This window comes from Papio anubis, chromosome 5 (genome assembly GCF_008728515.1).
Source record: "Papio anubis isolate 15944 chromosome 5, Panubis1.0, whole genome shotgun sequence".
NCBI classification, from domain to species: Eukaryota; Metazoa; Chordata; class Mammalia; order Primates; family Cercopithecidae; genus Papio; species Papio anubis.
This window is the reverse complement of record NC_044980.1, coordinates 168,931,806-168,954,213: the sequence shown is the minus strand read 5'-3', so window position 1 is coordinate 168,954,213 and position 22,408 is coordinate 168,931,806. Positions and strand designations below refer to the sequence as shown.

The following is a 22,408-nucleotide window of genomic DNA, read 5'->3' as shown; positions in this document are numbered from 1 at the left end:
AATGCATTGTTCTTGCTTCTCCAGTTCTTTTAATTGTGATGTTAGGGTGTCAATTTTACATCTTTCCTGCTTTCTCTTGTGGGCATTTAGTGCTATAAATTTCCCTCTACACACTGCTTTAAATGTGTCCCAGAGATTCTGGTATGTTGTGTCTTTGTTCTCATTGGTTTCAAAGAACATCTTTATTTCTGCCTTCATTTCGTTATGTACCCAGTAGGGTACGTAACCTGCTCATTCAGGAGCAGGTTGTTTGGTTTCCATGTAGTTGAGCGGTTTTGAGTGAGTTTCTTAATCCTGAGTTCCAGTTTGATTGCACTGTGGTCTGAGAGACAGTTTATTATATTTTCTGTTCTTTTATATTTGCTGAGAAGTGCCTTACTTTCAACTATGTGGTCAATTTTGGAATAAGTGCGATGTGGTGCTGAGAAGAATGTATATTCTGTTGATTTGGGGTGGAGAGTTCTGTGGACGTCTATTAGGTCCGCTTGGTGCAGAGTTGAGTTCAATTCCTGGATATTCATGTTAACTTTCTGTCTCGTTGATCTGTCTAATGTTGACAATGGGGTGTTAAAGTCTCCCCTTATTATTGTGTGGGAGTCTAAGTCTCTTTGTAGGTCTCTAAGGACTTGCTTTATGAATCTGAGTGCTCCTGTATTGGGTGCATATATATTTAGGATAATTAGCTCTTCTTGTTGAATTGATCCCTTTACCATTATGTAATGGCCTTCTTTGTCTCTTTTGATCTTTGTTCGTTCAAAGTCTGTTTTATCAGAGACTAGGATTGCAATCCCTGCTTTTCTTTTGCTTTCCATTTGCTTGGTAGATCTTCCTCTATCCCTTTATTTTGAGCCTATGTGTGTCTCTGCACATGAGATGGGTCTCCTGAATACAGCACACTGATCGGTCTTGACTCTTTATCCAATTTGCCAGTCTGTGTCTTTTAACTGGTGCATTTAGCCCATTTACATTTAAGGTTAATATTGTTATGTGTGAATTTGATCCTGTCATTATGACGTTAGCTGGTTATTTTGCTCGTTAGTTTATGCAGTTTCTTCCTAGCCTCGATGGTCTTTACAATTTGGCATGCTTTTGCAGTGGCTGGTACCAGTTGCCCCTTTCCATGTTTAATGCTTCCTTCAGGAGCTCTTGTAAGGCAGGCCTGGTGGTGACAAAATTTCCCAGCATTTGCTTGTCTGTAAAGGATTTTATTTCTCCTTCACTTATGAAGCTTAGTTTGGCTGGATATGAAATTCTGGGTTGAAAATTCTTTTCTTTAAGAATGTCAAATACTGGCCCCCCCTCTCTTCTGCCTTGTAGAGTTTCTGCCGAGAGATCTGCTGTTAGTTTGATGGGCTTCCCTTTGTGGGTAACCCAACCTTTCTCTTTGGCTGGCGTTAACATTTTTTCCTTCATTTCAACTTTGGTAAATCTGACAATTATGTGTCTTGGAATTGCTCTTCTCAAGGAGTATCTTTGTGGCATTCTCTGTATTTCCTGAATTTGAATGTTGGCGTGCCTTGCTAGGTTGGGGAAGTTCTCCTGGATAATATCCTGAAGAGTGTTTTCCAACTTGGTTCCATTCTCCCCATCACTTTCAGGTATACCAATCAGACGTAGATTTGGTCTTTTCACATAGTCCCATATTTCTTGGAGGCTTTGTTTGTTTCTTTTAACTCTTTTTTCTCTAAACTTCTCTTCTTGTTTCATTTCATTCATTTGATCTTCAATCACTGATAACCTTTCTTCCAGTTGATCAAATCGGCTACTGAAGCTTGTGCATGCGTCACGTAGTTCTTGTGCCATGGTTTACAGCTCCATCTGGTCATTTAAGGACTTCTCCACACTGGTTATTCTAGTTAGCCATTCATCCAATCTTTTTTCATGGTTTTTAGCTTCTTTGCGATGGGTTCGAACATCCTCCTTTAGCTTGGAGAAGTTTGATCGTCTTAAGTCTTCTTCTGTCAACTCGTCAAAGTCATTCTCCGTCCAGCTTTGTTCTGTTGCTGGCAAGGAGCTGCATTCCTTTGGAGGAGAAGAGGCACTCTGATTTTTAGAATTTTCAGCTTCTCTGCTCTGGTTTCTCCCCATCTTTGTGGTTTTATCTACCTTTGGTCTTTGATGATGGTAACGTACAGATGGGGTTTTGATGTGGATGTCCTGTTTGTTAGTTTTCCTTCTAACAGTCAGGACCCTTAGCTGCAGGTCTGTTGGAGTTTGCTGGAGGTCCACCCCACACCCTGTTTGTCTAGGTATCACCAGCAGAGGCTGCAGAACAGCAAATATTGCAGAATAGCAAATGTTGCTGCCTGATCATTCCTCTGGAAGCTTCATCTCAGAGGGGCACCTGGTCGTGTGAGGTGTCAGTCGGCCCCTACTGAGAGGTGCCTCACTGTTAGGCTACTCGGGGGTCAGGGACCCACTTAAGGAGGCAGTCTGTCCGTTCTCAGATCTCAAACTCGGTGCTGGGAGAACGACTACTGTCTTCAAAATTGTCAGACAGGGACATTTAAATCTGCAGAAGTTTTTGCTGCCTTTTGTTCAGCTATGCCCTGCCCTCAGAGGTACAGTCTACAGAGGCAGGCAGGCCTCCTTGAGCTGTGGTGGGTTCCACCCAGTTCAAGTTTCCTAGCTGCTTTGTTTACCTACTCAAGCCTCAGCAATGGCCGGCGCTCCTCCCCAGACTTGCTGCCACCTTGCAGTTTGATCTCAGACTGCTGTGCTAGCAATGAGTGAGGCTCCATGGGCGTGGGACCCTCCGAGTCAGGCGCGGGATATAATCTCCTGGTGTGCCGTTTGCTAAGACCGTTGGAAAAGCACAGTATTAGGGTGGGAGTAACCCGATTTTCCAGGTGCCATCTGTCACAGCTTCCCTTGGCTAGGAAATGGAATTCCCTGACACCTTGTGCTTGCTGGGTGAGGCGATGCCTCGCCCTGCTTCGGCTCTCGCTCAGTGGGCTGCACCTACTGTCCTGCACCCACTGTCCGACAAGCCCCAGTGAGATGAACCCAGTACCTCAGTTGGAAATGCAGAAATCACCCGTCTTTTGCATTGCTTACGCTGGGGGCTGTAGACTGGAGTTGTTCCTATTCAGCCATCTTGGAACCTAGGATTTCTATATACATTTCTATATATGTGTTGTCTGCAAATAAGTCTTACTTCCTTTCCAATCTGTGTTTTTTTTTTTGTCTTACTACAATTGCTAAGGCATTCAGTATAATTCTGAATAGAAGTGCCAAGAACAGACATTCTTGCTTTTTGCTTTTTGAGATGGGGTCTTGCTATATCACACAGGCTGGAGTGCAGTGGCATGATCCTATGACCTCAGCCTCCTGTGTAGCAGGGACTGCAGGTGCGTACCTCCAAGCCCAGCTTTTTTTTTTTTTTTCATAGAGACGTGATGTCACTACAGACTGGTCTTGAACTCCTGGGCTCAAGGAATCCTCTTGCCTTGGTCTCCCAAAGTGGTGGGATGACCAGGGTGAGCCACTGTGCCCGGCCCTTGCTTTTTCTTTTTTTTTTTTTTAATAAGTACATAGTAGATACATATATATATAATATAATATATATAATAATTGTATATTATATATATTTATGGGGTACCTGAGACATTTTGAGACAGAAATATTTTGAGACATTATATAATGTGTAATAATCACATCAGGGCAAACGAGTATCCATCACCTCAAGAATTCATTTCTTTGTCAAGAACATTCCAATTGTACTCCCTCAGTCATTCTGAAATGTATAATAAAATATTGCTTACTGTAGTCACCTTGTTGTGCTATCAAATACTAGATCTTATTCATTGTATCTAACAATATTTTTGTACCCAATAACCATCCATTCTCTCCCAACCCCCTACTCCCCTTCCTAGCCTCTGGTAACCATCATTCTACTCACTATCGCCATAAGCCTAATTTTTACCTCCCACAAACAGTGAGGACATGCAAAATTTGTCTTTCTGTGCCTAACTTATTTCACTTAACAGAATGCTGTCCAGTTCTGGAAGGTTATTAATAATTATTGATTCAATTTCTTTCTTGGATATAGGTCTACTTATCTACTCATACACCTCTTTTTTTTTTTTTGTGACAGAGCCTTGCTCTGTCACCCAGGCTGGAGCACAGTGGTGCGATCTTGGCTCACTGCAACCTCCGCCTCCAGGGTTCAAACGATTCTCAGGCCTCAGCCTCCTGAGTAGCTTAGATTACAGGTGCCTGCCACCATGACTGGCTGATTTTTGTATTTTTAGTAGAGACAGGGTTTCGCCATGTTGGCCAGGCTGGTCTCGATCTCCTGACCTCAGGTGATCTGCCCACCTTGGCCTCCCAAAGTGTTGGGATTACAGGCGTGAGCCACCATGCCTGGCCCCTCTTTACTCTTCCCTCTCCTCCTGGTGCTGTGAGCTGTGCTGCCTGAAGTTGGGGAAGCGGTGACACAAGCTTTCCCTTGGCTGCCCCAGCTGGTGTCTCACTGTATTGTGTGGACCCCAAATCCCCTGGTTCTGAGCCTAACACAGCACCAGGTCTCGTGCAGGAATTGCAGTCCTTGTGGCCTAGACTGCCTTTCAAATTTATTTAGCACACCAGAGCACCTTAGCCCATGGTGGTGGGGCTAGCTGGAACTCAATTTCCGACTGCTAGGATGGATGATTTGCCTCTGGCTATGTGTGTTCTAAATGCTCCTGCTGTGGGCACCAGCCAGATTCTGCCGTGTGTTGTTTTCTGCTGTCACAGAGCTGCAGTGAGTTCCAATGCAAAGTCCCACAATCACTTCACTTTCCCTTTCCCAAGCACACAGATTCTCTCTCCACATCATACTGCACTGCTGGAGGATGGAGGAGGGGTGGTATAGGCAATTCAAGACTACCTTTCCTAACCTCTTCAGTGCCTCTTTCCTTAATATGTTAAAACCAGGTACTGTGATTGCTCACCTGTGTTTTAGTTCTTATGAGAGTGTTTTCTTGTGTGGATAGTTGTTCAAGTTGGTGTTCTTGCTGGGGGGAAACTGCTGGAGGGTTCTATTCGGCCATCTTGTTCTGCCTCCCCTGCTTGTTCTTGAACTTAGAAGAAAGAATTTCAGACTTCCATCATTAAGTATAATTCTAGCTGTGGGGTTTTCACAGATGCCTTTAAGGAAGTTCCCTTCTTTTCCTAGTTTACTCAGAGTTTAAATTTGGAATAGCTATTAAATTTTGTCAAATGCTTCTTCGGCATCTGTTAAGATGATGATGATTTTTTGTTCTACTAATATCAGAATTTGTATTGATTGATTTTCTAGTGTTAAATTAACCTTGCAATCCTGGGAAATCTTCTCTTGGTTATGATGTATTGTTCTTTTCCTATATTGATGGGCTTCAGTGAATTGATATTCTGTTAAGAATTTTTGCATATTTATCCTGGGCACAGTGGTGCATGCCTGTAATCCCAGCACTTTGGAAGGCCTAGGTGGGAGGATCTCTTGAGCTCAGGAGTTCAAGACCAGCCTGGGCAACAAAGCAAGACCTCATCTCTACAAAAAAAAAAAATAAATAAATAAACTAGCTGGGCAGGGTGGTGCATGCCTGTGATCCCAGCTACTTGGGAAGCTTAGAAGGGAGGACTGCTTAAACCTAGAAGGTCAAGGCTGCACTCTGGCCTGGGCAATAGAGTAAGGCCTTGTCTCTAAGAAAAATAAATTTGCATGTTTATGTGGGATTTTTATTTGTAATTTTCTTTTTTTGTAATTTCTTTTTCTGTTTTTGTTATCAGAGTAAAACTGAATTCATAAAATAACTTGAGAAACAGTCCCACCCCTTCTATTTAAGTTGCGTTTGAATGGTACTATGTCTTTCTTAAATATTTGGTGAAATTCACCAGTGAAGCTCTTTGCACCTGAAATTTGCTTTTCAGGAAAGGTACAAATTAAAATTACAAATTCAATTTCTTTAGTAGACATAGGGCTATCAATATTTTATCTGCCTTCTTGTGTTAGTTTTATGACTTGTGTTTTTCCAGAAATTTGTCCATTTCATTTAAAATATCAAATTTATTGGCATAAAATTGTTCATAATATTCCCTTATCAACTTTATAATTCTATACTCTGTATAGATTCATTCCCAATTCCTATTTTTATTCCCAATATTGGTAACATTTTTAAAATCTCTGATAAATCTAGCTAGACATTTATCAACTTTATTGATCTTTTTAATCTGTTTCCTATTTCATCTATTTCTGTTATTATTATTTCCTTCTTTCTACTTTTGATTTAATTTGTTCTTTCTCCAGCTTCTTAAATGGAAGCTTAGGTTTAGACTTTTTTCTTTTCTAACATTAACATTTAAAACTAAAAATTTCACTGTAATGACTACTTTGGCTTCATCCCACAATTTCAAAAAGTATGTGAATTTTTCTGAAGGACACAATTTTTAGTATGTACTCATTTTATTATCATCTGGTTCAAATTTACTTCCATTATGGTCAGAAAACATACTCTGTAAGATTTTAATCTTTTGAAATACACCGAGACTTATGTCCTAACACATGGCCTACCCTGGTGAATCTTCCTTGTGTACTTAGGGAGAAAAAGTGTATTCTGTATTTGTTAGTTACAGTTCTATAAATATCAATCAGGTCATGGTAGCTAATAGTGTTTTTCAGATCTTTGATTTCTTTACTTTGGTGGGGGGAGATCCAGTTGTATTATCAGTTACAGAGTGAAAAATGTCCAACTACAGTTCTAACTTTGACTGTTTTCCCTCTTAGTTCAGTTGTTTGCTTCATGTATTTTGAAACTATATTTATTAGGTGCATATACACATGTAATTCTCATAACTTCCTAACGTATTAACTCTTTTATCATTATGAAAGATTCCTCATAGTCTCCAAAAATCTTCCTTGTATTGATGTCTTGTTTTTCTGGTAAGAACAGAGTTACTACAAATTTCTAGTGCATACTATTTGCATGGTATATTTCTTTCTATCCTTTTACTCTCAGTGTATTTGCATCTTTATACGTAGAATGTCTCTCATATAGACAGTACATCTCATACAGTTAGCACATACTTGGTTCTTGCTTTTTTTTGGTCCAGTCTGACAATCTCTGCCTTTTGTTCAGAATTTTGGTCTATTTACACTTATTTACATGTTCAGTTTTAAATCTACGATCATACCATCTCTTTCCTATTTCTTCTATGCATTACTTGTTTCTCTGTCCCTCTTTTCCTACCTCCCTTTATGCTAGTCACATAATTTTTGGCATTCCATTTTAATTCCTCTATTGGTTTTCTATGTATATCTCTTTTCATTATATTTTTAATGGTTGCTCTTGGGACTACAGTGTATAAATTCAATTTATTCCAGTGTACTTTAGAAAATTTTAGAAAATGTACTGAATTACTTGGCACAGCATGGTGGCTCAGGCTTGTAGTCTTAGCACTTTGGGAGGCCAACGTGGGCAGATTGCTTGAGCTCAGGAGTTGGAGATCAGCCTCGGCAACATGGTGAAATCCCATTGCTACAAAAAAAATTAGCTGGGCATGGTGGTGCGTGCCTGTAGTCCCAGCTACTTGAGGGGTTGAGTCAAGAGGATTGCTTGAACCTGGGAGGTTGAGATTGGGAGGTTATCCTGTGTATTATCTGTATACATTGTAAAAAGATATTAAGACATAACAAAAAATCATTATTTTTGTTTTACACACGTTTACAATTTCATGTACTCTTCATTCCTTTGTGTAGATCCAAATATCCATTTAGGTGTCATTTCCCTTCAGTCAAAATGTCTTATAGTGCAGGTCTACTAGTGAAAAATTCTCTCATCTCTGTTTATCCAAAAATGTCTTTATTTTCCCCTTATATTTGAAGGATAATTTCGCCAGATGCAGAATTCTTGACTGAAAGCTTTCTTTTTTCCATCATTTGAATATGTTGGTCCAATGTCTTTTGACCTTCACAGTTTCTGATAAGAAGTGAGGTGTTAATTGCACTGCTGTTCCCTATGTACAATATACCATTTTTCTCTGGATAGTCAGTAAGTGGTTTTCTTTGTGATTATCTTGCTTTCAGTCTGCTATACTTCTTGGGTAAGTTAATTTTTTCCCATAAAATGTGAGAAAATTCCAGTCATTATTTCTTTAAAACATTTTCTATAATCTACTGCTGCCGTTCCTTCTAAGACTCTAATTATACCTATAATGGATTGTTTGATATTGCCCTACATATCTCTTTTCAACTTTATTCCGGCTTTTTCTCCCCTGTTTCTTGAAACTGGGTGATTTCTATTGATCTAGCTTGAACTTCAAGGCTTCTTTTGCCAATCTGCTTTGTTTTCTAATCTACTGTTGAAACTATTTAGATTTTTAAAAATTTTCAGTTACTGTATTTTTCAACTCTCAAATTTCCATTTTTATAGTTTCCATTTCTTGGTTGAGATTTTCTACCCACTCATTGATGTCATATTTTATCTCACTGAACACATTTACAATAACTGCTTTGAAGTTTCTGTTAAATCCAACAACTAGGCTCACTCAGAGTCAGTTTCTATTGACTGCCCTTTCCCCCTCCTTGAGTACGATTCACACTTCTGTTTCTTTGCATGCCTAGACACTGGGTTTAACTGTGTTCTTCTAAGAATTGCTGTGGGATTTTTGTTGTTGTTCTAGAAGATATTAATACTTAACCTGTCTAGATTTGAACTGCAAACTTTGTCTCCCTTGTACAATATAGGTACTGATATCTTTGTTCTTATGGTTTCCAGCTGCTGTTGTTTTAATCTGGCCTCTTGAGGCAGAGGGGTCCTCTGTTGTGCCTACATAATTTGGCTGTCAGCCAAGCACCTGAGCAGTTGTTATACTAAAATTTTGTGGTTCACCCTTCTTACGATTTTTCTTGTTTGCAAGGGTTCTTCTGTAATTTCTTGCTTTGTCAGCCTTGACCTCTGTCCCCTAACATTTCAAGTCCATAAAATCTCAGCTTTCTGCCACCCAAACTGCAAATGATTGGGGAATGCAATCAGTTAAAAAAGCCGCAAAGTCACAGATATCACCCTATGCAGCTATCTTGTATGAATAGATTCCTCTCTGGTATCTGCCTGATTTTTCACTGGGCCCTCAGAGAGTACTTTAACAGGTATGGTGAGGGAGTTTCACAGATTGGAAATAGAATCCAACTGCATTGCTCTTCAAACTTTGGAGAGAGTCAGTTGCTCCCCTCTTTGATAGTTTCATAGCACACTGTACATACTAATGTTACTTTAGCACATATCATGAGGCATTTTGCAGGATACTTAATTATCTTCTTCCCCATTTGAGAATAACCTCTTTTTGTATCCTGTATCCTTGGTAGCTATAAGGTACTTGGATCCAACACATGATTAATAAATAAATTTAATCTAATAATATTTGTTAATTTTTCATTTCATTATTCTCTCATACTCTCCCTAACTCCTAATTAAGTAATTTGCATTTCCATCACATATTGCTCCAATTAAACTTTCACAGATAACAAATTATCTTTCTAATTTTAACAGCTGGATTACCAGAGGGAGGAGAAACACAGATTACTAAGGCGTCCCGTTATTTGGCATCTGCAGAGTGAAACTAGGAAACAATTCCATCAGGCCTCCTAATTAACCCTATTTTCAGACATTGTGAAGTGAACATTATTCACATTTTAGAGCAAAACAAAGAAAGCTCAGAAACCAGAACACTTTTCTTTTGGGGCTTTGGACTTAATAAATTGGAAGTGTCAGATTCACCTATACCAGCAAACGACTGACCCAAAGCTTATCACCCACTTACGGTATTGATAATAGGATTTGCTGCCTATCACTCTAGTTTCTTCTCACAGTTTTTGGTTAATTTTACTCTTTGGAGACTTTTGTTAATTCTTGCCAGCTTGGCTAGCAGGAAAAATTAGTTTCAGTCAGAATCCTGTTTGTTTGTTTTTCAGTGGAGAGTCCTTCTAAGTTGGCTATACTCCTGAAGGAAAAAATTCCTGGTCAAGGCTTGTGTTGAATTTGTATCCAGTGACCTTGTTAAACTCACTCAATTAGGTCCTAGGAGGGCTGTGTTGTTGTTGTTGTTGGGGGTGGGTATACTCCTTGAGATCTTCTGCATAGACAATCATGTTATCTGGAAATAGGGACAGTTTCATTTCTTTTTTCCAATCTGTATGCCTTTTATTCCCCTTTCCTATTTTACTTTTTTTGTAGAAATGGTATCTCCCTATGTTGCTCAGGCTGGTCTTGAACTTCTGGGCCCAAGCAATCTTCCCTCCTTGGCCTCCCAAAGTGCTGGGATTACAGGCATGAGCCCACCATGCCTGGCCTATTTCCTTTTCTTAACTAATTGCACCAATTGAGACTTCCAGCACCATCTGAATAGGAGCGGTAAAAGCAAGTATCATTGCTTTGTTCTAAATCTCACAGTCCACAATCAAATGTGGGAGCAAAGGGCTGATCTAAGGTTTCAACTTAAAATTAAAAGGAAAGCAGAGTGTAAAAGTTTGAAAAATTTACAACCCAGTCCTGTGGTAGGGAAGGAACAAGCATTTTTAGGAGAGAAATTTAAAGGGGCCGAAGAGCAACCACTTGCAAAAGAAATTAGCAAGACAATGGGGAAAAGGCCTAGAGACCTAGAAGGACAGAATGCTTTCAGGAGCCCAATCCAAATTCAGGCCGTTCAGGCCCCAGGCATGGCTCAGGCTGCCAATCAGAGGCCCTGATAGCTTCTATGTGGTGTTAAGTCTGTAGACACACAGAATGCGAGAGTGCATTCTGGCAGTTTCCACCTAGATTTCAGAAGATGTATCAGAAAGTCTGCATGCCCAGGCAGAAGCCTGCCACAGGGGCAGAGCCCCCGCAGAGAGACTCTACCAGGGGAGTGCCAAGGGGAGATGTGGAGTTTGAGCCCCTACAGAATCCCCACTGGGGTACTCCTTAGTAGAACAAGGCTGCTGCCCTCCAGAGCCCAGAGTGGTAGAGCCACCAGCAGGTTGTACTTTCAGCCTGGAAAAGCCAAAGGCACAACTCCCACCTGTGAGAGTAGCCATATGGGCTGTGCCCCAGTAAAACCAAGGGGTGAGGCTGCCCAAGGCCTTAGGAGCCCACCCCTTGCACCAGTGTGCCCAGGATGCAGGGCATGGAGTTAAGGGAGATTATTTTGGAGCTTTAAGATTTAATGTCCGCCCTGCTGAATTCTGGACTTGCATGAGGCCTATTACTCCTTTCTTTTGGCCATTTTTTTCCTTCTGGAATGGGAATGTTTACCCTATGCCTGTATAACCATTCTATCTTAGAATTCAATAACTTGCTTTTCATCTTACAGGTTCACAGCTGGAAGAAATTAGCCTTCAGTCTCAGAGGAGATTTTGCATTTTTTAATTGATAGTGAAATGAGTTAAGACTTTGGAAACTATTGGGAAAGGATGATTCTATTTTGCAATGTGAGAAAGATATGACATTTGGGGGGCCAGGGAAAGAATAATACAGTTTGGATATTTGGCCCCTCCAAGTGTCAGGTTAAAATTTGATCCCCAATGTTGGAGGGAGGACCTGGTGGATTATGGGGACGGATCCCTCATAAATGTCATGGTGCCATCCTCAAGGGATTGAGCCAGTTCTCACTCATAGTTTCTTCAAAATATGATTGTTCTTTTTTCTCTTCCTCCTTCTCTCACCATGAGACATACCTGCTCCCCATTCGCCTCTGCCATGGTTGGAAGCTTCCTGAGGTCCTCACCAGAAGCAGATGCCGGTGCCATGCTTCTTGCTCAGCCTGCAGAATTATGAGTCAAACAAACCTCTTTTCTTTATAAATGACTCAGCCTCAGGTATTCCCTTACAGCAATGCAAAATGAACTAAGACAGCTGTTCTGAATCTTTTGTCCCTCCATATAAACTTTACAATCAGTTTGTTGATGTTCACAGAACAAATTGCTGGGATTTTGATTGGGATTGCATTGAATCTACCAATTAAATCAGGAAGAATTGACATCTTGATGACACTGAGTTTTCCTATTCACAAACATGAAATATTTCTCCATTTATGTAGTTCTTCTTTGATACCTGTCATCACAGTTTTGTAGTTTTCCTTATAAAGATCTTGTAGATATTTTGTTATATTTATGTCTATTTGTTCAATTTTTGAGAGTGCTAATGTAAATGGTAATGTATTTTTCCTTTCAAATTCCACTTTTTAATTGTTGGTATATAGGAAAGCAACTGACTTTTTTGTATGTTAACCCTGTGCTCTGCAAACTCACTATAATTGCTTGTTAGTTCCAAGAGGTTTTTTCTAGATTCTTTGAGATTTTCTACATAGAAAAATCATGTCTTCAGTGAACAAATACAATTTTCTTTCTTCCCAATCCACATATCTTTTGTTTTTTTTTGAGACAGAGTCTCACTCTGTCACCCAGGCTGGGGCGCAGTGGTGCAATCTCAGCTCATTGCAACCTCTGCTTCCTGGGTTCAAATGATTCTTCTGCCTCAGCCTCCCAAGTAGCTAGGACTACAGGTGCTCACCACCATGCCTGGCTGATTTGTATATTTTTAGTAGAGACAAGGTTTCACCACGTTGGCCAGGATGGTCTCGAATTCCTGGCCTCAAGTAATCTGCCTGCCTTGGCCTCCCAAAGTACTCAGATTACAGGCGTGATCTACCGTGCCCGGCCCTGTATCTTTCTTTTCTTCTGTTTTCTTGTCGCATTAGCTAGGACTTCCAGTACAATGCTGAAAAGGAGTAGTGAGGAGACATCCTTGCCTTATCGCTGATCTTAGTAGGAATGCTTCAAGTTTTTCACCGTTAGGTATGATGTTAGTGGCAGGTTTTTGTAGATGTTCTTTCTGAAGTTGAGGAAGTTCCCCTGTATTCCTATATTCCTAGTGTGCTGGAAGGTTTTTTTTTTTTTTATCATGAATGGGTGTTAAATCCTTTTTTGGCATCTATTGGAAGGGATCATGTGATTTCTCTTCTTTAGCCTACTGATGTGGGGTGAATTGCATTACTGGATTTAATTGATTTTCAAATGATGAATTGACCTTGCATACCTGGGAGAAATCCTACTTGGTCACGATGTATAATTCTTTTTGAACATTGTTGGATTTGATTTGCTAATATTTTATTGAGGATTTTTGCATCTGTGTTCATAAAAGATATTGGTCTGTAGTTTTCTCTTATAATTTGTCTTGTTTTGGTATTAGTGTAATGTTGGTCTCACAGAGTTAGTTACGGAGTAGTCCCTCTGCTTCTATTCTCTGAAAGATTGTTGAGAATTTATATCATTTATTCCTTAAATATTTGTTGGAATTCACTTGCCAACCCATCTGGGCCTGGTACTTTCTGTTTTGGAAGGTTACTAATAATTACTGATTCTATTTCTTTATTGAATATAGGTCTACTTAAATTACTTATTCATAAACCTTTTTTTTTTTTCCCTTTTATGTTTTGCTCTGTCACCCAGGCTGGAGTGCAGTGGCATGATCTCAGCCCACTGCAACTTCCGCCTCCCGGGTTCAAGTGATTCTCTTGCCTCAGCCTCCAGAGTAGCTGGGATTACAGGTGTGTGCCACTACACCTGGCTACTTTTTGTATTTTTAGTAGAGATGGGGTTTCGTCATGTTGGCCAGGCTGGTCTCAAACTCCCAGCCTCAAGTGATCCGCCCACCTCGGCCTTCCAAAGTGCTGGCTGGGATTACAGGCGTGAGCCACCCAGCCATCATACACCATTTATAACAAAAATCTAAATTTTAAAAAGCATTTGTTCTACCCAAATTGATCTATAAGCTTAATAATTACAAACAAAATTCCAATGGGATTTTAAAAAGTAACAGATAAGATTATTCATAACTTCATTTGAAATAGAAAAAGCAGTCGGGCGTGGTGGCTTGTGCCTGTAATCCCAGCACTTTAGGAAGCTGAGGTGGGCGGATCACTTGAGACCAGCCTGGCTGATATGATGAAACCCCGTCTCTACTAAAAATACAAAAATTAGCCAGGCATGGTGGTGTGCACCTGTAATCCCAGCTACTCAGGAAGCTGAGGCAGGAGAATCACTTGAACTCAGGAGGTGGAGGTTGCAGTGAGTTGAGGTTGTGCTACTGCACTCCAGCCTGAGTGACACAGCAAGACTCCATCTGAAAAAAAAGAAAGAAAAGAAAAAAACAAAGAACTTTACTACTGCTGCATGTAATTGACACTGCTGCTGCCATCTTCACTAAATTGGAGTTCACCTGGGCCCTGCTTCTTCCCGTCACCAGCTTCTAGTAGAACCTAGGTCCCACATCTTAGCACTAGGTGCAACGGAGCCTGGGAAAGTGAGCATCTGCCATTTCTGCTTCTTTACACAGAAGTAAATTGTATCTCTGAAGGTGGGAGTTCTGTACACTCCTAGTATTCTGAGATTCAGACACTAGGATCTCACAAGGAATGACATAATGTCCATAATAGTGGTATATATTAAAATAAAAAAGACATATTACCTTTATCCTCAAAATTCCACTGCAAGGAACTTGTCCACTTGTCCTACAAATCCTACAAACGTTTTTTTCCTTTTTTAACCATAAAATGCAGAGAAAAAAGTCGTATTTTAATGACTATGCAAGAGGATTCATCATATCATAGTCTAACAGCAAAAAAATTAAAATCAAGAGACTGGCTAATTTAGGGTTTTAAAAATTTTTATTAAAATTTCTTTTTAGTTTCATAGGTTTTTGGGGAATAGGTGGTATTTGATTATACAAGTAAGTTCTTTGGTGATGATTTGTGAGGTTTTGGTGTACCTACCACCCAAGCAGTATACACTGAACCCAATTTGTAGTCTTTCCGCCCCTTTCTCACCCCTTCCCCCTGAGTTGCCAAAGTCATTCTTATGCCTTTGCATCTTTAGCTCCCACTTATAAGTGAGAACATACGATGTTTGGTTTTCTATTCCTGAGTAATTTAACATGACTTTTTAACATTAGAATAACATTTAACATTAGAATAACATGCAGCTGATAAAATGATTATTGAATGAATACTTACAATGAAAATAATGAATTCATTCAATTCATTATTGAATGAATACTTACAATGTACAATATTGTGCACTGGGAATACCATTGTGAGCAAAATGAATAATGGTCTGAATGTGGTACGAATTTTTAAAATGTCTATTATATATTTTTTAATTTTAAAACATATATACTAATTATATATATTAATATATATAAATTTTCTTTTTGCTGTTATTTTAATGCCTATAATAAGCAGTTTAAAAAAGTTAGTATGACCCCATTGGGAAACAATTATACACCTATATATGTTTGTGCACACACAGGGAAAATTTCTGGAGCAATACACAAAAACTGTAGTAATCTAGAGTAGAAACAGACAGGGGCAGGTTCTTACATAAGAATTTCCTACCTCTATTTACAATTTATGATTATTATAATTAGTTTTGAGATAGAGTCTTGCTCTGTTGAACAGGCTGGAGTGCAGTGGCACGATTTCAGCTCACTGCAACTTCCACCTCCCAGGTTCAAGCAATTGCCATGCCTCAGCCTCCAGAGTAGATGAGACTATAGGTGCATGCCACCACTCCCAGCTAAGTTTTGTATTTTTAGTAGAGATGGGGTTTCGCCATGTTGGCCAGGCTGGTCTCCAACTCCTGACCTCAAGTGATCCGCCCGCCTCAGCCTCCCAAAGTGCTGGGATTATAGGCCTGAGTCACCACGCCTGGTCTATTTACAATTTAAAAATAATGTTTATAATTTTTTTTTTCAGATGGAGTCTCGCTCTGTCACCCAGGCTGGAGTGCAGTGGAGCCATCTTGGCTCACTGCAACCTCTGCCTCCCGGGTTCAAGCGACTCTTAGTCCTCAGCCTCCCAAGTAGCTGGACTACCATGCCTGGCTAATTTTTTGTATTAGTGGAGATGGGGTTTCACCATATTGTCCAGGCTCGTCTCGAACTCCTGACTCAAGTGATCTGTCCACCTCAGCCTCCCAAAGTGTTGGGATTACTGGTGTGAGCCACCGTGCCCAGCCTAATGTTTATAATTTAAAATGGGAAAAATTTATTTTTTGAATGATATGATTATGCACTTTTAAAACATAAGCAAACCAGAGAACCCATTGGAAGGTACAGGGTTTCCTTCTGGAATGAAGTAAATGTTCTAAAATTAGATAGTGGTGATGGCTGCACAACTAAGAGAATTTTATGGTATGGTATGGAATTATACCTTAATAAAGCTGTTATTAAAAGACCCACTGGAATAAGGTAATACTTTACAAATTAGCTAACGTAAAAATACAAAACTAAATTCCTTCCAGTCAGGAAGGAACACTTTGCCTTCATGGGTAGCCAGACCCACCAACCTCCCAAAGACAGCTCAGGATGAATGAGGGATGTTGGAAGTAATCTGCAGGCTTACAAGGAAGCTGAACTTGATTTAAGACCCAAGTTAATTTCACATCTGATGTATTAAATTCAAAATGTAGATGAATTTTGCTTTCTATTCTATGGCAGCTCCATACAGCTGTAGTGAATATTATATTAATAAGTTCACTAACTTATAATATTTGGGAGAACAGGTTGAGAAAGAGAAGGTAATATTTTAAAGTACCTGATAAAAGTTAAAAAAATATATAGCTTGGTGTGGTGGTATATGCCTGCAATCCCAGCTACTCAGGAGGCTGAGGCAGGAGAAGTGCTTGAACCTGGGAAGTGGAGGTTGCAGTGAGCCGCGATCGTGCCACTGCACTCCAGCCTGGGTGACATAGCGAGACTCTATCTAAAACAAAACAAAACAAAACAAAAAAACCAAAAAAACAAAAAAGGAGTTTTGAAAAACAATTTTCAGATTAAAAAACTCTGGTGGGTCTATTTTTTCAAAACCATCCATTTAAAAAATAGAATTATATTTTGTGACTTGCTTTTTTCCACTTAACCATTTACTACTAGCATCTCCACCTGATGTTCCCTTGGAAACCTGGCATGAGGTTTGAAAGTTTGCCCCAGGATCTTAAAGATGGAGACAAGTGGTGGTAAACCTGCTCTACTAGTTAGCATCTCGTTGAACCTATCTTAGTTTCCTCATTTACCAAACAGGGATAATAATACTACCTACCTCATGGGGTTGCAGTGAAGATGATGAGTTAATCGAAGTAAAGCACTTGACATGTGCCTGGCATAAATGCCAGCTATTCTTATTATGTGATGCTTACCATGATTGATATGTTTAACCCTACATAGCTCATAGTCATTCAGAATCAAAACACTAGCTCCACAAAAGGGCACCAAACCCCAGGAAGTCTTACAGTTTTACTGATCACCAAGAAGCAAATCTCATAAAATGAAAGTTATACTGTGCTTCTGCTTAGAAAGACAATATTGTAAAGACATTAATTCTCCTTTAATTAACTTATAAAACTAATGCAGTGGTTCTGAACTGGTACAATTTCACCCCCCATCCAGGGGCTATTTGGCCAGAAGTGTCTGGAGACACTTCTGATTATTGTCACAAGTTGAGGGGTTACTACTGGCAGGCATCTAGCGGGTAGAGGTCAGAGATACTATTAAATATCCTACAGTGCATAGGACAACCCCATGCAACAAATAATTATATGCCTCAAAGAAACAATCTAATGCAGTCTTTGACAAAATTATTCTAAAATTCATTTGGGGGAATAAATGGGCACAAATAGCCAAGATTTTTTTTTTTTTTTTTTGAAAATTAGTAAGGAGACACATACATACATATGTATGTATTCCCCATATGTTGAATTGTAATCCCCAAGGTTGGAGGTGGGGCCTGGTGGGAGGCATTTGGGTCATGGGGGCAGATCCTCATGGCTTAGTGTTGTCTTCACAATAACGAGTTATTGCGAGATCTGGTTGTTTGAGTCTGTGGCACCTTTGCACCCCCACTCTCACTCTCTTGCTCTCGCCATGTGATGTGCCAGCTCCCACTGTGCCCTCCACCATGATTGTAAGCTTCCTGAAGTCTCATCAGAAGGTGAGCAGATGCCGGCACCAAGCTTCCTGTACAGTCTTTGGAACTGTGAGCTCTTTTCTTGATCAATTACCCAGTCTCAGGTATTTCTTCTGTTTTTTAATTTAAAAAAAATTTTATATAAAAGTCTTTGATCCACCTGGAATTGATTTTTTGCATAAGGTGAGAGATGAGTATTCTCGGGGATTTCTTTATAGCAATGCAAGAACAGCCTAACACATATACTGCTTTATGAAATCCCAAAAGATATTTCAAACTATAAAAATAAAACAGGGAAGTTATGGTATTGAATAAAGAAATCAATGAAACATAATGGAAAACCCAGAAACACAAGTAAATAATTTGGTATAAAAATGTGTTACAGGCCAGGTGTGGTGGCTCACACATGTAATCCCAGTGCTTTGGGAGGCCGATGTGGTAGGACCACTTGAGGCAAGTTCAAGACCAGTGTGGGCAACATAGTGAGACCCTGTCTCTACCAAAAAATAAATAAGTTAATTTAAAAAATTAGCCAGGCATGGTGGTGCATGCCTATGGTCCTGCCTACTCAGGAGACTTGAGGCAAGAGATCACTTGAGCCTAGGAGTTCAAGGCTGCAATGAGCTGTGATTCTGCCACTGTACTCCAGGCTGGGTAACAGAGTGAGATTCTAAAAAAAAAAAGTTACAAATAATTGGAGAAAAGATAATTATTTTAAAATGATTGACACAATTGATAACACCATATTTTATAATCTAATATCTGGAAGGTTTCCATAATACATATACAACCGGGATGTATCCTATAATTAATGTGTGCATTTCATGTGGTAGTGTTTCTTTTTAGAAAAGCTGTTTTTAAAATGAATAAGCAAGTCTTAGATTTGTTGTTGTCTTAGAAATAAGGCAAGAAATTAAATTTTATCCTTAAGTAAAATGACTAATTATTTAAGAAGGACAAAACTAAAGGTCTAAACATGCCATAGAAGGTCTGAGTATGTCACGGAAAATTTGCGAAGGATGAATTTACAAAAGAAATTTGTGGTGACCAAGTTGGCTATAATTAGAAGAAACGTACTTATAAGTTGTTCTAAAGACTGTGCTTCAATTAAGAAATATATGTGTGTATATACATTTATATACACATTGATATGAAAACTAAAATTTTGATCTCCTATATTAGAACAATGTTTTCTCGGAGTATTAATCTGCTTTTAATAAAATTTGCAAGAGATTTTGACCTAATTCTGAAATTTGTTTCTTAAATTTTCAACCATCTTCTGAACTGCAGCTTTTTTTTTTGTTTTTCAGTCTTCATTTCTCTAATATCAGTTTTAAAATGAATCTTCTTCATTTAAAATGGTAATTTCATGTTTTGAGGTAGAGTTTTCCTGTGGAAGCTTCTCAGATTCATATCTCAGTAGTTAAACTTTTGCTGTATCTTGTTTAATGTGATTTGCAGGTCTGACATTTCTGCCTTTTGGTCTTTCGCTTTCTCTCCTTGAGAAGGTATATCTTTTTGTTTGGGTGAGGTGATAATTCTCTTTTAACTTTTTCATCTTCTGTAACTTTTTTCTCCAGCTCTAACTCTGCTTTTATGGCCTGATATTGAAATGTTCTATCTTGAAGGCCTAGAAAAATTATGTTTTCCTCCAGTATATCCTGATTCTGTGCTCTTGGATTTCTTACTTTTTTTTTTTAAAGACAGTCTCACTCTGTCGCCCAGGCTGGAGTGCAGAGGCACGATCTGGGCTCACTACAACTTCCGCCTCCTGGGTTCAAGCGATTCTCCTTTCTCAGCCTCTAGAGTAGCTGGGGTTACGAAAGTGCGCCACTACACCCAGCTAATTTTTTGTATTTTTAGTAGAGATAGGGTTTCGCCATGTTGGCCAGGCTGGTCTCAAATTCCTGTCCTCAAGTGATCAGCTTGGCCTCGGCCTCCCAAAGTGCTGGGATTACAGACATGAGCCACAGTGCCTGGCCCTGGCTTTCTTGATGTGCCTCAATTGTTCCATGTAACCCAAACATTTCCCATGCTTTACTAAGAGCTAGGTACAGTTGACCCTTGAACAACATGGGTTTGAACTGTGTGGGTCCAGTTACATGAGAATTTTCTTCAATTAAACATGGATTGAAAATACACTATTCTTCAGACGTGAAACCCATGTATATGGAGGGCTGACTTTTTTGCATCTGTGGGTTCTGCAAGGGCTAACTGTGGGACTTGGGGAAGGGAAGACTTTGGTATCTGCAGTTAGTCCTGAAATCAATGCCCTGCAGATACCGAGGGACAACAGTATTCCTATTCCCTTACTCAAGTTACTAGTTTTCCTATTTGAAGTTCTCTATAATATGGTGTATAAGCTTACAACCTTGGACACACTCTTCCTGTGTCTGATTAAATTCAAGTATCTTTTCATCAGGCTTGACTTCCAGTTTACCTAAACAGGCTTCCCATAAGAAGCAGCAATCATACTATAAGAAGTTTTTCTGCCTTTTGTTGGATGAGGAGTGCCAGGCAAACGCGTCCACAAAAGCTTCGGAAGGAAGCGGCTCGCCTGTCCACACCCGGCTCCTGCCCCGGTGGTACAGGCATGGATGGGAAGAAATGCAGCGTGTGGATGTTCCTACCTCTTGTATTTACTTTGTTTACTTCAGCTGGATTGTGGATAGTATACTTCATAGCTGTGGAAGATGACAAAATTTTACCATTAAATTCAGCTGAAAGGAAACCTGGTGTGAAGCATGCACCATATATAAGCATTGCAGGTGATGATCCTCCTGCAAGCTGTGTGTTTAGTCAAGTTATGAACATGGCAGCCTTCCTAGCCCTTGTGGTAGCTGTTCTGCGCTTCATACAACTGAAACCGAAGGTTTTAAACCCATGGCTGAATATTAGTGGATTGGTGGCGCTGTGTCTGGCTTCCTTCGGAATGACCTTACTTGGTAATTTTCAGCTCACGAATGATGAAGAAATCCATAACGTCGGAACCTCTTTGACTTTTGGATTTGGCACGTTGACCTGCTGGATCCAGGCTGCGCTGACACTCAAGGTCAACATCAAGAATGAAGGACGGAAAGTTGGAATTCCACGAGTTATTCTGTCGGCGTCTATCACTCTCTGTGTGGTCCTCTACTTCATCCTCATGGCCCAAAGCATCCACATGTATGCAGCCAGGGTCCAGTGGGGCCTGGTCATGTGCTTCCTGTCTTATTTTGGCACCTTTGCCGTGGAGTTCCGGCATTACCGCTATGAGATTGTTTGCTCTGAGTACCAGGAGAATTTCCTAAGCTTCTCAGAAAGCCTGTCAGAAGCTTCTGAGTATCAGACTGACCAGGTGTAACCCATCAGTTTTTCCTTGCTGGTGAGGTGGGTGTGATGGTGGGGGAGGGGCCAGTAGGACACACTCACGGGACTTGACACAGAACCTCATTTCACACACACACACACACACACACACACGTTTATGGCCACATTTGCCAAATGAGCTTTTCAGGGCGAGTTATTTCTTTAATGAAAAAGCACAAGCCCTTATGTGTCGAAATACACGCTGTTACACTGAAAATATATGCACGACAGAGCAAGAAGCTTGTGCATGATCACTTCTTATCCTTCCCCTTCCCAGCACTCCCTCCTCTTCCCATTCTCTCCACATGTCTCAAGCACCCTACCGAGTAGGGCAGGCCAAATGTTCCTTGGGAGTAATGCCAACTCCCGAAGTTGCCTTCAGGTCCAAAGGGCTTGGAACCAGCTCGTGAGGAAGTTCTGAATCTGGCACTAATATTCTTGAATGGATAATAGTGTATCATCGAATAAGACAGAAATTGTATTGAGATGTGACCCTGTGTCGCCTGTAGAAAGGTATGGTGAGTAGAACTTTCCCACAAAAGCCCCCTTCGTCGCTGTTCAGTGGTCGGCTGTGTGGATCCCAGGAGAGACATATGCCACAGACTGTGAGAGCAAAGCCCGCCACCGTGATCTGGACTTGATGCACTGTAACTGAGAATGATTTCCAAATGTGAATATGTATAGGGACGTGGTCTGCCAGGCCTGGAACAAGAAGGGGGCAGTGAAGGTATGGTTTAGTGTTTGCTTTCATAGTATGCCATGTACAATGTTTTATATTTCATAGTTTATTTTTCTTTTAAGTAGCTACCATGAGTCTCTTTAAGCCTCATGGACAAAGATGTAGACCAAATGCAAGAGCTGAGCTTGCTTTGGGTTCAACCATGATCAAAGAAAAACAGAGGTCACCGGCAGGCTTCCATTGGAAGCTATGAAAATATCACAGAAAAATGGAAAGAAAGATGGATGTGCAGAGGTAATAAAAAGAGCTGCTGCTGGACATTTATCAAAGATAGGCACCTTAGAGTATCTTGTTGCAAGTCCAAATCAGGGGAGACTTTGTTAATACATATCTTTTGCTCAAATTTAGTAGGTTTTTTTTTTTTTTTTG

General features: G+C 40.1%; 2 protein-coding genes across 6 annotated transcripts in view; one reads left to right on the top strand and one right to left on the bottom strand.

The window, feature by feature from the left end:
* SIMC1 (SUMO interacting motifs containing 1) overlaps positions 1-22,408 on the bottom strand; it is a 93,724-nt gene that overhangs the window by 53,479 nt on the left and 17,837 nt on the right. Inside the window, exon 1 of one of the 5 annotated variants that reach the window (XM_021939967.2) lies at positions 11,669-12,344. The exons of the other annotated variants lie outside the window; for them this stretch is intronic. Coding sequence (XP_021795659.1) covers positions 11,669-11,740 — 72 coding nt within the window. The 5' untranslated portion in view covers positions 11,741-12,344. Of the gene's footprint in view, positions 1-11,668; positions 12,345-22,408 lie in introns of those variants that run through there. 5 annotated transcript variants of the gene reach the window in all.
* Positions 20,340-21,539, top strand: LOC103885616 (transmembrane protein 150C-like). Its single transcript, XM_021939971.2, has one exon. The coding sequence runs from the start codon at positions 20,456-20,458 to the stop codon at positions 21,293-21,295; it is 840 nt and encodes a 279-aa protein (XP_021795663.2). The 5' UTR covers positions 20,340-20,455; the 3' UTR covers positions 21,296-21,539.

Bases quoted from the DNA above. Each gene is read 5' to 3' on its own strand.
- LOC103885616 (XM_021939971.2), top strand. From the start codon at position 20,456: ATGAGGAGTGCCAGGCAAACGCGTCCACAAAAGCTTCGGAAGGAAGCG.